At 24.6% G+C, this 14312-nt stretch overlaps 4 protein-coding genes across 4 annotated transcripts, besides 3 other annotated features; all 4 read right to left on the bottom strand.

Moving 5' to 3' along the window:
* The first annotated feature begins 99 nt into the window (after window positions 1–99).
* Window positions 100–905: a repeat region.
* Window positions 740–4691: a repeat region.
* Window positions 4672–5133: a repeat region.
* A 40-nt stretch (window positions 5134–5173) lies between these two features.
* Window positions 5174–9013, bottom strand: EHI_167650 (tyrosine kinase, putative; the record flags this gene model as incomplete). The annotated part of the gene is made up of 1 exon (XM_650501.1): window positions 5174–9013. One exon carries the CDS (start codon window positions 9011–9013, stop codon window positions 5174–5176), a length of 3840 nt encoding a protein of 1279 aa, XP_655593.1.
* A 202-nt stretch (window positions 9014–9215) lies between these two features.
* EHI_167640 (protein kinase domain containing protein) lies at window positions 9216–11051 on the bottom strand (the record flags this gene model as incomplete). The annotated part of the gene is made up of 1 exon (XM_650500.2): window positions 9216–11051. The coding sequence occupies one exon, from the start codon at window positions 11049–11051 to the stop codon at window positions 9216–9218; it is 1836 nt and encodes a 611-aa protein (XP_655592.2).
* A 740-nt stretch (window positions 11052–11791) lies between these two features.
* EHI_167630 (uncharacterized protein) lies at window positions 11792–13447 on the bottom strand (the record flags this gene model as incomplete). The annotated part of the gene is made up of 1 exon (XM_650499.1): window positions 11792–13447. One exon carries the CDS (start codon window positions 13445–13447, stop codon window positions 11792–11794), a length of 1656 nt encoding a protein of 551 aa, XP_655591.1.
* Window positions 13448–13500: 53 nt separating this feature from the next.
* On the bottom strand, window positions 13501–14277 carry EHI_167620 (protein phosphatase domain-containing protein; the record flags this gene model as incomplete). The annotated part of the gene is made up of 2 exons (XM_001913941.1): window positions 13501–14223; window positions 14272–14277. 2 exons carry the CDS (start codon window positions 14275–14277, stop codon window positions 13519–13521), a joined length of 711 nt encoding a protein of 236 aa, XP_001913976.1. The 3' UTR covers window positions 13501–13518.
* Between the last annotated feature and the right edge of the window lie 35 nt (window positions 14278–14312).

Raw genomic sequence — 14312 nt, 5'->3', positions numbered from 1 at the left:
TCAATCATTTTCATAAAATCAAAAATAATTAATTTTCATTCATCCATTTTTATTCTATTCTTTCTTATTTGTATTTTATTTCTTTGTTCCATGAAAAAAAGATGCATTACAGGAGACACCACAAAAAATATAGAAAAACAAATAATCAAAAAAGAAGAAATTCATATCATCCAAGAAATATAAATGATAGAAGAATGAGTGAAAATAGGTATTATCTGTATGGACAGATATACATGAATAATTACAATAATAATTACAATAATAATTATAACAATAATTATCACAACATAGATGATACAAATCGTTTCACTCATCACTTCAATCATAATCATCGTCATAAATACTTTAATAAAAATTTCAATAGAAATAAACAATATCAATATAATAGAAATAAATATCACAATAACACTCAAAGAAGATATAAACAATATCAAAATAAGAAACAAAATAGAAATAAAAGAAAAGAAATGATTAAAATACAAAACCAAGAATAATGGAAAAGACTCATTGAAGAAGAAATTAAAATACTTACACCACAAGAAGTAGAAGAAATTAAAAATACTAAGATTAAAGAATATACATCATCAACAATATGGAGAAGATGGTATTTTCTTGCACGAGAAAAAACCAAAACAATCAGAATGGAAGAAGAGACTATTAGTATGACGATGGAAGAAGACAATAACCAATACAACCCAATTGAGATTAAAGATAATAAAATATATAATAACTATGTAATGAGTATTGAAAGTGAAGAAGACGATGATAAAGATTTTAATAAAAAAAGAAGGATATTGAAGAAGAGAAAAGAGTAGAAGAAATAGAAAAAAGTGGAGGAGGATATGAAAGAGAAAGAAGAAATGAAAAAGGAAATACAAATAAAAGAATAAATCATTAAGAAACTAACTAAAGATATTATGGCATTAAAGAATATTCATAAGAATGAGTTAAACACAAAATAAGAATGTGATAAAAGAATATTTAAATTCCCTGCTGAATATGAAAGGAAAATGTCTGAAGTAAATAATTTAACACAACAATTAATATTCTTGAAAGATAAATTATCTAAATTAGAAAATGAAAATACACAGGAAGAAAAGAAGAAAGATGAGGTAAATGACAATATAACAGACTCATCAGAAACACAAATAGTAAATGACCTCTCAACCAATGTGGTAGTAGCTGATGAAATATCATCGTGTGAAGATGATCTTCCAAAAAAAAAAGAAAGTTAACGCAGAAATCCATTGAAGAAATGGATATTCAGCATAAGAAGATCACCACATTAGAATCAGATAATCAAAAAATGAAGCAAATAGATAGAGAAGAAGAAATTTTAACACTTTATAAATGTTTTGTTTTGAAATTATTTGAAAGAAAATTAAGAGGTCAAACTTAAAGAAGAAATAATAGAAAGATTAATACATGAATTTGGAATTAAAGTAAATGATATTAATGAATATAAAGAAATAATAAAGAAGACATTTAAAATAAAGAATGAAATTAAAAGAGAAATAAATAGAATAATGGAAGAAGAAATAATAAAACATCAATGGAAAGATAATGAATTAAAAGAAATAATAACTAAAATGAACAAGAAAGAAGAAATAGAAGAAGAGGAGGTAATGAAAATATTTAAAGAAGAAGAAATGAAAGAACAAGAAGATGTACAATTTATTAACTATTATTACAATAAGAAGAAAATACATCAAATAATTAATATTATTAATAAAAATGAAATAATAATCAATACATTAGATTATTACTACCATTATATTAAATCAGTATCTTCCACTATTAACATCATTAATAAAAATAAACAAGAAAGAAGTGGAAAGAAAAGTATAGAAAGAATATTACAATCAAAAATATGTAGAATAAGAGATTTACTCCATAATAAACAATATATGAAATTAAAAAGAATATTACATATTAAGAAAAATGATATATACCATATTAAAATAAAAACAATTGAACAAATAAACTATTATAAATACCTCCAAAAGATGAAAAGAATAGAAATAGAAGCAAGAAAGAATAATTGGAAAAGAATAAGATTGAATTATAAAATGATGAAATATGGAAAAAGGCAACATTTAAATAAATCTAAAGAAGATGAATATCCAGATAATATCTCCACTATTAATTTCTGGAAATGAATCTATGAAACTAATACCAATATAGATTTCCTGAATATTAATTTATATGAAATATTAAATGAAAATAGAATTAATAATAGAATGGCAATAATCACTCCCAATGAATTAGATTGTGCTATTAAATTCATTGATAATTTGAAAGTAAAATGAAATTGATAAAATACAAGGATTTTGGATTAAACATTTAGAACAACCAATGAAATATTTATTAAAATTATTTAATGAATGGTTAAATAATCCTAATGAAATACATATTCATTTTATTCAAGGAAGAACAATATTAATATATAAGAAAGGAGATAAATTAGACCCACAGAATTACAAACCAATAACTTGTTTAAATTGTCTGTTAAAAGTGTATACATCAATATTAAAGATGAAAATAGAAAGCAAATTGATGTTAAATCCAATTGAAAAACAACTTTCATTAAATCAAATTGGATGTAAGAAATACACATATGCATCAAAAGAATGATTATTATACAACACTATAATCCAACAATTATTATTAAAGACTAAATGGAAGTGGGTAGAAAGATATTATGACGTCTCTAAAGCATATGATAGTATTAACCACCAATGGATTAAACAATGTTTAATTTATTTTAATATCCCACTTGTAGTAATTAATAGTATATTATACATATTAAATAATACATATCTTAACTTGTATTACAATCAAGAAAGTGTAAGTATAGTTAATGTAGAAAGAGGAATAATACAAGGTGACAGTTTATCTCCACTCTTATTTGTATTATCTATTGATATATTATCTAAACATTTAGATAAACAAATAAGCAAATTAAATATTAAAATGAATGGAGAAGAAAAACAATTCATGTTAAACCACATATTATATATGGACGATTTAAAGATAATGACTAATAGCCTCGATGAAATGGAAATCACACAAATTAACTAAAGAAATATTTAATTGAATATGATTAAAAATTAATGTAGAAAAGAGTGGGATAATGAATAATATTAATAGTCAAATAAATGGAGAATTAGCTGAACTACCAAGAGTAACTAATGATAATCCTTATAAATGTCTTGGTATAAAAATAGGAGATAAAGTAAATATCAACAAATACTGTACAAGAATATTAAATGATGTATCTTCTATTTTATCATCATTAAATACTATGAAATATAGCATTCTCAATACAATAAGAAAGATTAATAGTGATATAATCTCAAAATTAAGATATGGATTTTGTATTGTCAAATGGAAGTTAGGAGAATTGGAGAAGATAGATAAACAGATAAGAAAATCATTGATACAACTCCAATTATACAGTAGAAATATCCCAAAAAGTAGATTATATGTTAAAATAAATGAAATGGGATTAGGATTAATGTCATCAAGAGATGAATGCGCTAAAGAATTATTAAGAATATATTTAAAATATAAATATCAAACACAAGAATAGGAGAAATGATAGAAACAATAAAAGAAAATCCAAATTGAATAATTAAAAGAATGAAGAAAGCATTTTGTAAGAATATTAATTTTAATGAATTAATGAATGTAATAGAATTAAATGAAAGAAAGCACAATGTAAAAAGTATTTGAATTTGTAAATAATGAATTAAATGATATATACTTAAATGAATGGAAAGAAAAGAAATGTGGTGAATATATAAGATGTGCAAATGGCACTTTCAATGATAAGAAATTAACAGTAGCCACATGGAGGTCATTAAACATAAAAAGAAATGCATTCCTCCAAATAGTAAAGATGCAAGAAGGTGTAAGTATGAAATGAAGTATTAAATCAAAAATACTCCAAAATGATGTTTTAAAATATTGTAAACATTGCCCTAACACAATAGCATCTATTAGTCATATCTTGTTAGGATGTCTTGTAATGAAAAAGAATCAAATATTAAAACATGATTATGTTTAAACAAATATTTAAACACTTATTAATTACCCATTTTAATGAATTTGATTCAATTGATTTTAATAATACTCCAAAATGTATTAATAATGATAAAATAGTCATAACTTACAATATTGATTTATTGGTTAGTGATAATTCATTCCATGCTAGAAAACCAGATATATAATATCAAAATATGAAAGAAAAGAAATGATATATTATAGATGTTGTTATATGTCAAGATAATAATTTAGAATTAAATTATATTCATAAAATAAATACAAAGAATTACAAGAGAAAATAAGAAACAATAGAGAATTAATATATGTAGAAATAATATCTGTAATATTATCAATAAATGGATTAATACATAAAGAATCAGTAAGAAGATTAAAAACACTAAAATTACAATTACACTTCCCCAAAATCCTACAAACAATAATTATCAAAAATATGAAAGACTTAATGTTTTATATATTCAATTCCATCAGCACATTAGAAGAAGAACAATCTAATGCAAGCATGTTAGAAATGAACTCTATTACACCAATAGAGCATATTGAAGAAAATGAAATAATCACTTCTCAATAATCATAAAATCCAATTGTGGATGTATCTAATAATTATCTTTCTTTATTATTTTTTTTCTTTATTCTTTCAGTTATCTTTTTCTTTTTGATTGAATATATTTCTTGTTGAATATCATACCTTCTTTTCCTTTTTACATTTATAATTCTTGAGTATTTCTTCGTATTCTCCTTCATTCCATTCACTTGTTATTCTTTTTATTCTTTCTTGTATATCATTTATTGTTATTCATTTTTATTTGTTATTTGTATAATCTTTATTGTTATTGTATTTACCTTGTTTTTTATTTGTTTTTCTTTGTGTCTTTCGTCTTCTAATCTCATTTTCCTTGGTGTATCGTTTACCATTATTATTTCTTTGCCATTTATTGTTATTGACATTTCTTTTTTAATTGTATGTTGTTGGATTTCTATGTCTTGTGTGTTTTTCTTTATAATATACATTGTTATTACACAATAGCCATAGCATTAAAATTTGTTGAATATTCGAAATTGGAAAAGTGTCAAATGAAATAATACTATTAAACAATAAATTAAATATTCACATTAATTGAAGATGTTTTAAAACAACATCAATGGGTATTCTATTTTCAGGATTTTGGCACCACATTAAATCTAATAACGATTTAATTTTTAATGAAATTCCTGTTGTTTTAGGTCTATTCCCTTTACAAACATATTCAGCAATTTGCCATTGATACTTAAATTTGGGGTCATCTGCTGGATAAGCTTCTTTCCATTCAATAATTTCAAATAAAGAAATTGCAAGAGAATAAATATCAGCAGAGGTTGTATAATTTTTTCTTTGTAATATTTCAGGAGCCATATAAATTGGACTTCCTATTCCCTTAGTAAAAGTAATATTCTTTACTAAAAAATTAAGACTTCTAGATGAACCAAAATCACTAAGCTTAGCATTAATTTCCATTTCATCTTCTAAAGAAATAATTAATACATTTGCTAATTTAATATCACGATGTAATATTCCATTAGAATGAAGATATTGAATTGCTTTTGAAATGTCTTTACTTATTTTTATTCTAAGTTGAATGTTTGGAATTAAATTAGGATTTTCATTTGATTTAATCATTACTTGTTCACAACTTCCATAAGGAGCATATTCTGTAATAATACTAACATTATTTTTATTTATTACAGCACCTAGAAATTGAATAATATAACGACATTTGAATTTACTTAATAAATCAATTTCTTTTCTAAATTCTTCAAAATCATCTTTTCTCCATAAATCTTTCATCCTTTTTATAGCAACAGTATTTCCTCTAAATTTTCCTTTGAATACAATACTAAATGAGCCTTGTGCTATTTTATTTATAAGAGTAATTTCTTCATAATCAATTAATGTTGATAAAATTGTTTGTGCTTCAATACTAATATTTTTTTTAAATATTTTATTTGTTCTAACATCTTCATATAATATAGTAAATTGATCATTTATCGTACAAGAACACATTGGTTTAACTTTAAATGTAAAAATACATCCTTCATTCTTTTTTAATATTATAGTAATTGGACTTACTGTTAATTCATATCTTTGAGGTTTTTGGTTTAATATAAAATCAATTTTTAATGGATTTTTCCTTATGCTTGCTATTATAAATGTTTTCTCTGATGAAACATTAACAGGAATTCCTTCTCTAAATTGATCAAAAATTAACTTTTGTGTATTAATGAGTAAACCTCCAAAATTTTCTAGCAACTTATATTTTTTCTTTCTTATATCAAATATAAATTCATTCCATGCAAATTTTTGTTGTTCTGTAGGAAAGTATATTTTTCTTAATAAATAACATATAATCATAATAATAAAAATAATTGTAACAACTATTGCTACTAAGAAAAAAATATGAACAGATATTTGTATTTTTAATATACATCGTGTTCCATTATAATTTACAATATAACCAATACTACATTGACTACACTGTGAATTATTAACTGATATACAATGATTGACTGCTGTCATTGGATAACATACTCCTGAAATAACAATATCATTACCAAAACATAATGCACATTTCTCTTTATAACATTCTTTGCAATTAAATGGACACCCAACACACTCATATTGTTCTAAATAATACCCTTCAGCACATCTGTCACATCCAATATGTTCTGAGGTAATATTAATACAACCAATAGTTTCATTTAAAGCAACACACTTCGCGTCTTTATTCATTAAATAACCATCCTTACATTCAAGGCATGAATCTAAGTTTTGACATGATAAACACGAACTATTACATGGAACACAATCAAGACCATATCGATAATATCCTTTTTGACAAACAGCACACCCATTTCCAAAACTTGTAATTAATTCACAATTATCATTTAACTGAGACGCATTAAGACATTCGTGTGAATTTGTAAGATAGTGGTGAGGTTTACATTGAAGACAATATGTTGAGTTTGCACAATACCTACAATTATCTATACAAGGTGAACAAGATCCTTTTAAATCAAGAAAAAATCCATCTTCACATCTAAAACATCCAAGTTGACTTGGCTCAACGCAATAGTCAGGTTGGTATTCTGAACAAGTCCCATTAGGTAATCTAAAAAAATTTTGATTACAAACAATACATTGACCTAAATGCATTAATAAACAATGACTTGGTGTAGCGATTGGTTCATGAAAGTCTATACAAGAAGTAAAATTAGTATAAAATAATCCTTCACAACTTACACAAACTCCATTAATAATTTTGTTACAATGTTCTGGAATAATGCAATATCCTTTTAGAAATACAGTCGTAGGTGAACAAGAAATACATTGATATGAATCACATATTTGACAACCTAAACCATAAGATTCTGAACAAGAAATACATTGATTATTGTTTAAATAATAACCAGATATACATGATATAATATGATCTTGTACCATAATCTCTTGATGAATATCAGTTTTAACACATTGCCTAGTTTGGTTTAGATAATAATTGTCTTCACATTGAAGACAAACTTTTTTTTCTTGACATAATTTACAATGAGAAGAACAATCTCTACATGACTCAATGAAATATGAGTTTTTTGTATCACAAAAATAACAACTTGACATAGAATTAGATGAACAAATATCACTTCTATCATAACATATACCATTTCGGTTGACGTAACCATCATCACAATAAATACAATATGTTGAATTTATACAATTACTACAATACGTAGAACAATTTTGACATATATTTTTTGTTTCATCAAAAAACTTTTGTTTAGGACATTTCATGTCAGATAAACATTGAAATAAATCAGAAGAAATAATTGATGATTGACAACCATTTTGAGCATTTAAAATATATTGAAAAGAATTTAACTGAAAATGAAATGATTCTTCCAAATTTTCAAAGACAATATGAGACTGAAGATTAGTTATATGAAGAATACCAGAAGATGAAGATGTCTTAATAGTATAAATAATCCCATCTTGTACATCAGATTCATAGAATTGAAGAAATCCTTGAGTAAGAGAGTAAAAAGTAAAATTATCATTATTGTGATGAAATGTTAATGAGTCAATTGTTTCATTTATTATAATATCAAATTGAGCGTTTGTATATGAATGAATAAGAAGAGAAAGAGAAGGTATTGAATAATAAATTTTTATTGAAGAAATAAATAAATATAAATCTATATTATTTTGGTTTAGAAATAAAGTAGTAAATAATGTCGAATTAACAACTTCTTGTTTTAAAATCGTTAAGACCGAAGGGTCATAAAAATAATAATGAAACAAATCATTTTGTTTAACTAATGTAAACTTATATTGAGGAGAATTAAAAATAGGATTATTGATGATTAATGTTGAATATAAATAGCCAAAAGAACTATAAAGCTTATCAATATGTATAGAAATAAATTCATTAATTCGGAGAAGATTTGGTGCAAAACAAGTGGAAATGAAATAATCAGAACTAATTTTGGAAATTTTTAAGGAAGTAGAAATAGGGTTTTGTTTCTGAATTTCAATTTGTGGAGAACAAAAATTGAGTTGAAAAGAAAGAATCTTATCAACTGATAAGTCTCCATTAATTGTTGTATCATTAATAAGAACAATGAATGAAGTGTTTAATTCTTTTAAGTCAAAAGTTGATTGAATTTGATTTTGAATTACTAAAGTTTTTAAAGAAACGTTTTTGAAAATGAAATAAGTGTCATGAGGTTGAATAAATTTCATTGTTTCTGTTTCACGATTACGGATGATAAAAACACCTGTTTTGTTATAGTTAAATTGACATGGACTACAAGTATTACATTCTTCAAACACATTTTTATTCCAATCACAATATTCTCCTACTATCTCAATACTCAAAAATAAAAGAATATAGCACCATTGAAATGGAATAATGCTCATTGAATAAAGGTAGTGGCTTTCAAGTTCTTGAACTAAAGATTATTTGATTAACAAAAATTAATAGTAATGAATTGAACTAATTTCGAAAAAGAGAACAAAAACATCTTTTTTGAGAAGAAAAACAAACAAATAAATTCTAATAAGTTAAGAAAAAATATTATAAAAAATCATAACCATTAAAATTAAAATGACTAAAACAAAATTAATAAAATTGGTTATTTTTTCCAAATAATGTCTTAATATAAGGGTGTTTGTGAATTGAAGACCAACCATATCTTTTAGACGTATCAAACACTATTAAATGAGAAATGAAGTCTTTAATTTGAGGGATTGTTCCCCAAAAGACTTCTTGATAAGGAGGAGTTGTTTTCTTCTTTAAATTATTTTCAAAGCGTGACCTTGAATCACCAAGAGGAAACATCCCAGTTCTTAAATAATAATACATTGCTCCTAATGACCAAATGTCACATTTATAATTATATAACTGTCTTAAATATACTTCAGGTGCCATAAAAACTGGTGTCCCAACATAACTTGTTGCCATTTCTTGTTTATCAAGAACTCTAGAAAGACCAAAATCAGCTATTTTAACAAGTGGTAAGTGTCTATTATTTGGATCAACTTTCAATAAGACATTTTCTGGTTTTAAATCACGATGAATAATATGATGTTCTGTATGAAGATAATATAATCCTTTTAATATTCCAACTAATGTATGTGATATCATATTCTCTGGAAATGGATCAAAAGGATATTCATTTTCTTTAAAAGATTTTAATGTTCCTCCATCACAAAATTCCATTACAATTTCAGCAAATTTACCTTTGTCATTCTTTTTAAAAAGACTACTTCCGTCATTAATAAAATTATCATATAACTCAACTATATTGGGATGTTTACATAATTTCATAATTTCAACTTCATTTTGAATAAATTCTAACATTTCTTTATCAACTTTTAATTCTTTTAATGCTACAACTCTTTCTCCTCTTCTTGTTTTTTGAATTGCTTGATAAACAAAAGCAGAGGCTCCTGAACCAATTTCATCAATAACACTATAATCTTCTGCTTTACTTCTTAATTCATTAAATGTACATTTTCTTGCTTGAATAAGAAAAGGGTCAGTATATGTATATTCCCAATTAGAATTTTGCAATATTAAATGTTCTACTAATGTCTTAACTTCAGGAAATTCATTCATTTGTGGTATTTGAATAACTTTATTAATGTTTCTATAAGATGTTATTAATTGTTGAATATTTAATGAAGGATTATAAGGAAGTTGATTTGTAAATATTTTACAAATTAATGAGGCAAATGTATATATTTCACAACGAGGATCTATCTTTTGTGTTTCTCTTTCAATATAATGTAATTGTTGAGGAGAAATATATTCTTTTTCTTCAAGAGTAAGAGTTGATTTAAAAATAAATGGAATATACCTAGTAAGTTGAACTTGAAACATAGGTGGATTACTTTCTGGGATGACTGTTAAAATAATATTTGATGGATGTAAAGAGAAGACATGAATATAATCAGAAATATTACGTAATGAATTTAAAGCAAGCCATATTTGAGCAATAATTGTCATAGCTTTATCCATACTTAATTTTTTATCTTTTTCATCATTAATTAAATCCATTAAAGTATATGGCATCGGGTCTGATTCAAATGTTAATTCTCCTTTTCTCGCTACTTTTTTCATTAAAAATGGTATTTTATCTTGACTTAATGGTTCTAGAGAATATACAAAGTTACGATAATTAATTAAAAAAGGGGAATCAACAGTTTCTAATACACTTATTACTTTCGCCATTTCTAATTCATCCCAATATCCTTGAATTTTATATGTTGTTTTAGAAAGTCTCTTTTTGATTTCCATTTTTAATTTTTCTTCTCTTTCCATTTTTGATTTAGTTTTTTTATCTTTTTTATCAAATTTTAATTTTTTTTCTTTCTTTAAATTAATAAATTCATCATTATTCTTATTTTTTCTAATAAAAAAAATTTGAATATTAATATATTCCTTTATTGTCATGAGTTTTTATTTAAAAATCACTTTTAAATCTTTACTATAAATTAATAATTATTTATTATTCTTTTTCTTCAGTTTTATTTTAAAAAACTTCTTATTACCATTGTTGTTATTTCTTTGTTGTTTATGATTTATTTTAAATCCAACTGTTATTGTATCATTTGTTCTTTTTATATTATCATAATTTTTTTTTAATTTAAGTCATTCTCTTAGTAACAAAAAAAGTTGTGGTAGTTTGCTCCTTCTAATCCCCCCTTCAAACAACTCAAAAAAGAAAAGATATAAACGGGTATGTAAATAATTGATAAAAAAATTTGTTATAAAATATTTTAATTAATATTTAATTTAGTGTTAATATATAAAAATATAACATAAGTCTTTTTCATTATAAATTTAAACCAATTATATCCCCTATTACTACTAACACCGTTAAACTACTATCATTCTAATAACAATAACAACAATAAGGAGAGATTGGTTCATCAATTCTTTTTTCAATAGTATTTTGTTTAAGTGTTTTCTTGACAATAATTTATTTAACCAAAAAAAAATATGATAATTATTCGTTATAATAGTTTTAAATTCCATTCAATCGCAATTATTTTCTAAAAAAAACTCATTAAATGTGTTTTAATTATTATTATCTTAATTAAAGGCTAATTTTATGGTAGATTTAAGAACAATAGGAGTATATTGTTAAAATATAAAACAAATAATAAAGTCATTTAATTAGTTTTAGATATTTATTGTTCTGTTTCATGACAAAATCCAACTAGTTGACATAATTTAGCAAAGAAATTATCTTCCGAAATTAACAAATCAATCTTAGAATCAACATTTGACTGAATTGTAAATTCGTTTACAAATTGATAGATACAAGGAACTGTTAGTGGGATGAGATAGTCAGGAGATATATTAACGTAATCAATCAAAACTTCATTGAAATCAAAACATACTGAATGGAAATAATTAAACAAATGGACAGGATCTCTATGATCATCACCTGGTATTTTTATGTTTGAAAAACGTTTTAGATTTGGATAGTCACAACAAATAACATACCACTCATACAACAAAAAGTTATAATGTTTAAAGTTAGGACAATTTGTTGATATATATTTCATTACTATTGCAAAAACTGTTTTCCACCAAGGTAATTCATTGTTCATTGATAAATTAACAAAATCAAAAATAGAGTCTTCAAATCCTATTGATTTTAACCACCAATAAATATCACCATTATCTAATTTTTTACTATGTACAGTGTGTTGTTTTTTTTCTCCATCATCATAATATTCAGTAATAGTACTATTTGGTTTAAATATACTATAAATTATTTTTCTTATTTTCCTTGTTGCTTTTAAAGGAGAAAGATAATTTGGATAACATAAAGGACTGTGTTTACTTGCAATAGACCATGCACCTAATGTAGTTGAATAAGAATGTTCAGTATTATATAAGTCTATTCCAGGTATAATAACTGGTTTTTCTGGAATATATCGAGTTAATCGATTTATTTGATATATTCCATTTTCAAATTGTTCTTTTTCTTCATCGTTGTCTAATGAATTTAGAATGTGATGATGTAAATCATTTTCATCACCTGTAAATGATTGAATAAAATCAATAACTGTAGGTATGATGGTGTTATAATTAAAGCACAATCCTAACTTTTTAAGTAATTTTTGATTAAATGATTTAGTAAAATCATTTCCACACAAACAACTAAAATATGGAATAAATGAGGTTGAAACATTTATTTTTCTTTTACAGTCTTCACAACAAATTCCATCAAAAGTGATTTGATTTAATGACTTCTTTCTTGAACATGCAAGAAGTATAGAAGTAATAAATTGATATGGAAATATAACATTCAAAGCACTTGAAAGATAAAAATCAGTATCCATAGAAATAATTGCATAAGCCTTTCTTTTAATAGAATTTGCAATAATAAATGGGTCTGCTTCTGAAAATGCTCTAATAAGTTGAAATCCTGTTTTTACAATAAGATGATATGCTGTTCTAATATGAAGAATACAAATTTGAATATTTGCTTGTTTGACTGTATGTGGACTTTCAAAAAAATTATTTCTAGTTGTAACAGACTGTTCAATTCGACGAATTAATTCTGTAGCTTTACGAGATGGATTAATTCCTTCTCTTACAAATATTAATGATATATAATGTTCATCACAAATTCCTTTTAAGTCTTTAAGAAATTTTTCTACTGCTTGTAAATCATGATTAAAATGTAATAACAAATCAAAAATAAATGAACTTGAATCAACAATAAGTACTGTCTCTCTCTTTTTTTGATAAAAATATTTTTCGGCTATCCAAAATAACTTTAATCGTCTCGTGTATGGACTTAAATATGTTTTCAACTTGGAAATACCCATTAAGGGTTTTAAGTTTTATTTATTAAACCTTTTTTAAAAACAAATCCAAAAATGAAATGAAATTTTATTAATTATAATTTCAGAACAATTGTAGTGATGTTATCTGTTGATCCTTTTCCAATTGCTAATTGTGTTAATGATTTTGCTGATGATGTAAATTCACAATTATTTGATTCTAATACTTCTTTAATTTGATTCCCATTGAGTGTGTCCCATAACCCATCACACCCAAGAACAATATATTTGTAATCCTCTTGCCATTCTACTTCTTTAACAAATGGTTCTGACACAACCCATTGTTTTAAATGATGATCTCCTAACCCTCTTGTAACTGCTACATCTCCACTGACTCTTCCATTTATTATCATTCCTCCACTTTCTTTAATTCTTTTTGCTTCATTTTCGTTTGTTGCTTTATGCTCTTCACTCATTGGAATTACTTCATTTGTTCCTATAATAATTCCACATGAATCTCCACAATTTGCCATATGAATTATTCTCTTCTTGTCTTTTATTTCAATAATACACATTAATGCACAACATCCTGAATATTCAATTCCATTTTCTTTTAAACTCATATCCATTTCATACATCGCATCTTGCATCATTTCTTCAAACCCTTCATCTTTTCTTTGTAAAACTTCTTTAATTTTATCTTTAACTATTTTAGCACAATGCTGTGCTGCTGTACGTCCTCTGTGTCCATCAAAGATTGCATATAATGAATAGACACGACCTTCTACCTCAATTAATGGATCACAAATAACATGAGCATCCTACATCAATTAACTCCTTTTTATGTCATTTGACTCTTGAAAACAAACTTCCATTGTTCTTCGCTTTGGATAATTTTTATCTGAGTAAT

The sequence above is a fragment of the Entamoeba histolytica genome, genomic scaffold (genome assembly GCF_000208925.1).
Source record: "Entamoeba histolytica HM-1:IMSS scf_1104750518829 genomic scaffold, whole genome shotgun sequence".
Taxonomy (NCBI): Eukaryota; Evosea; order Mastigamoebida; family Endamoebidae; genus Entamoeba; species Entamoeba histolytica.
The sequence above is the reverse complement of the archived record's forward strand: the minus strand, read 5'-3'. Positions and strand labels throughout refer to the sequence as shown.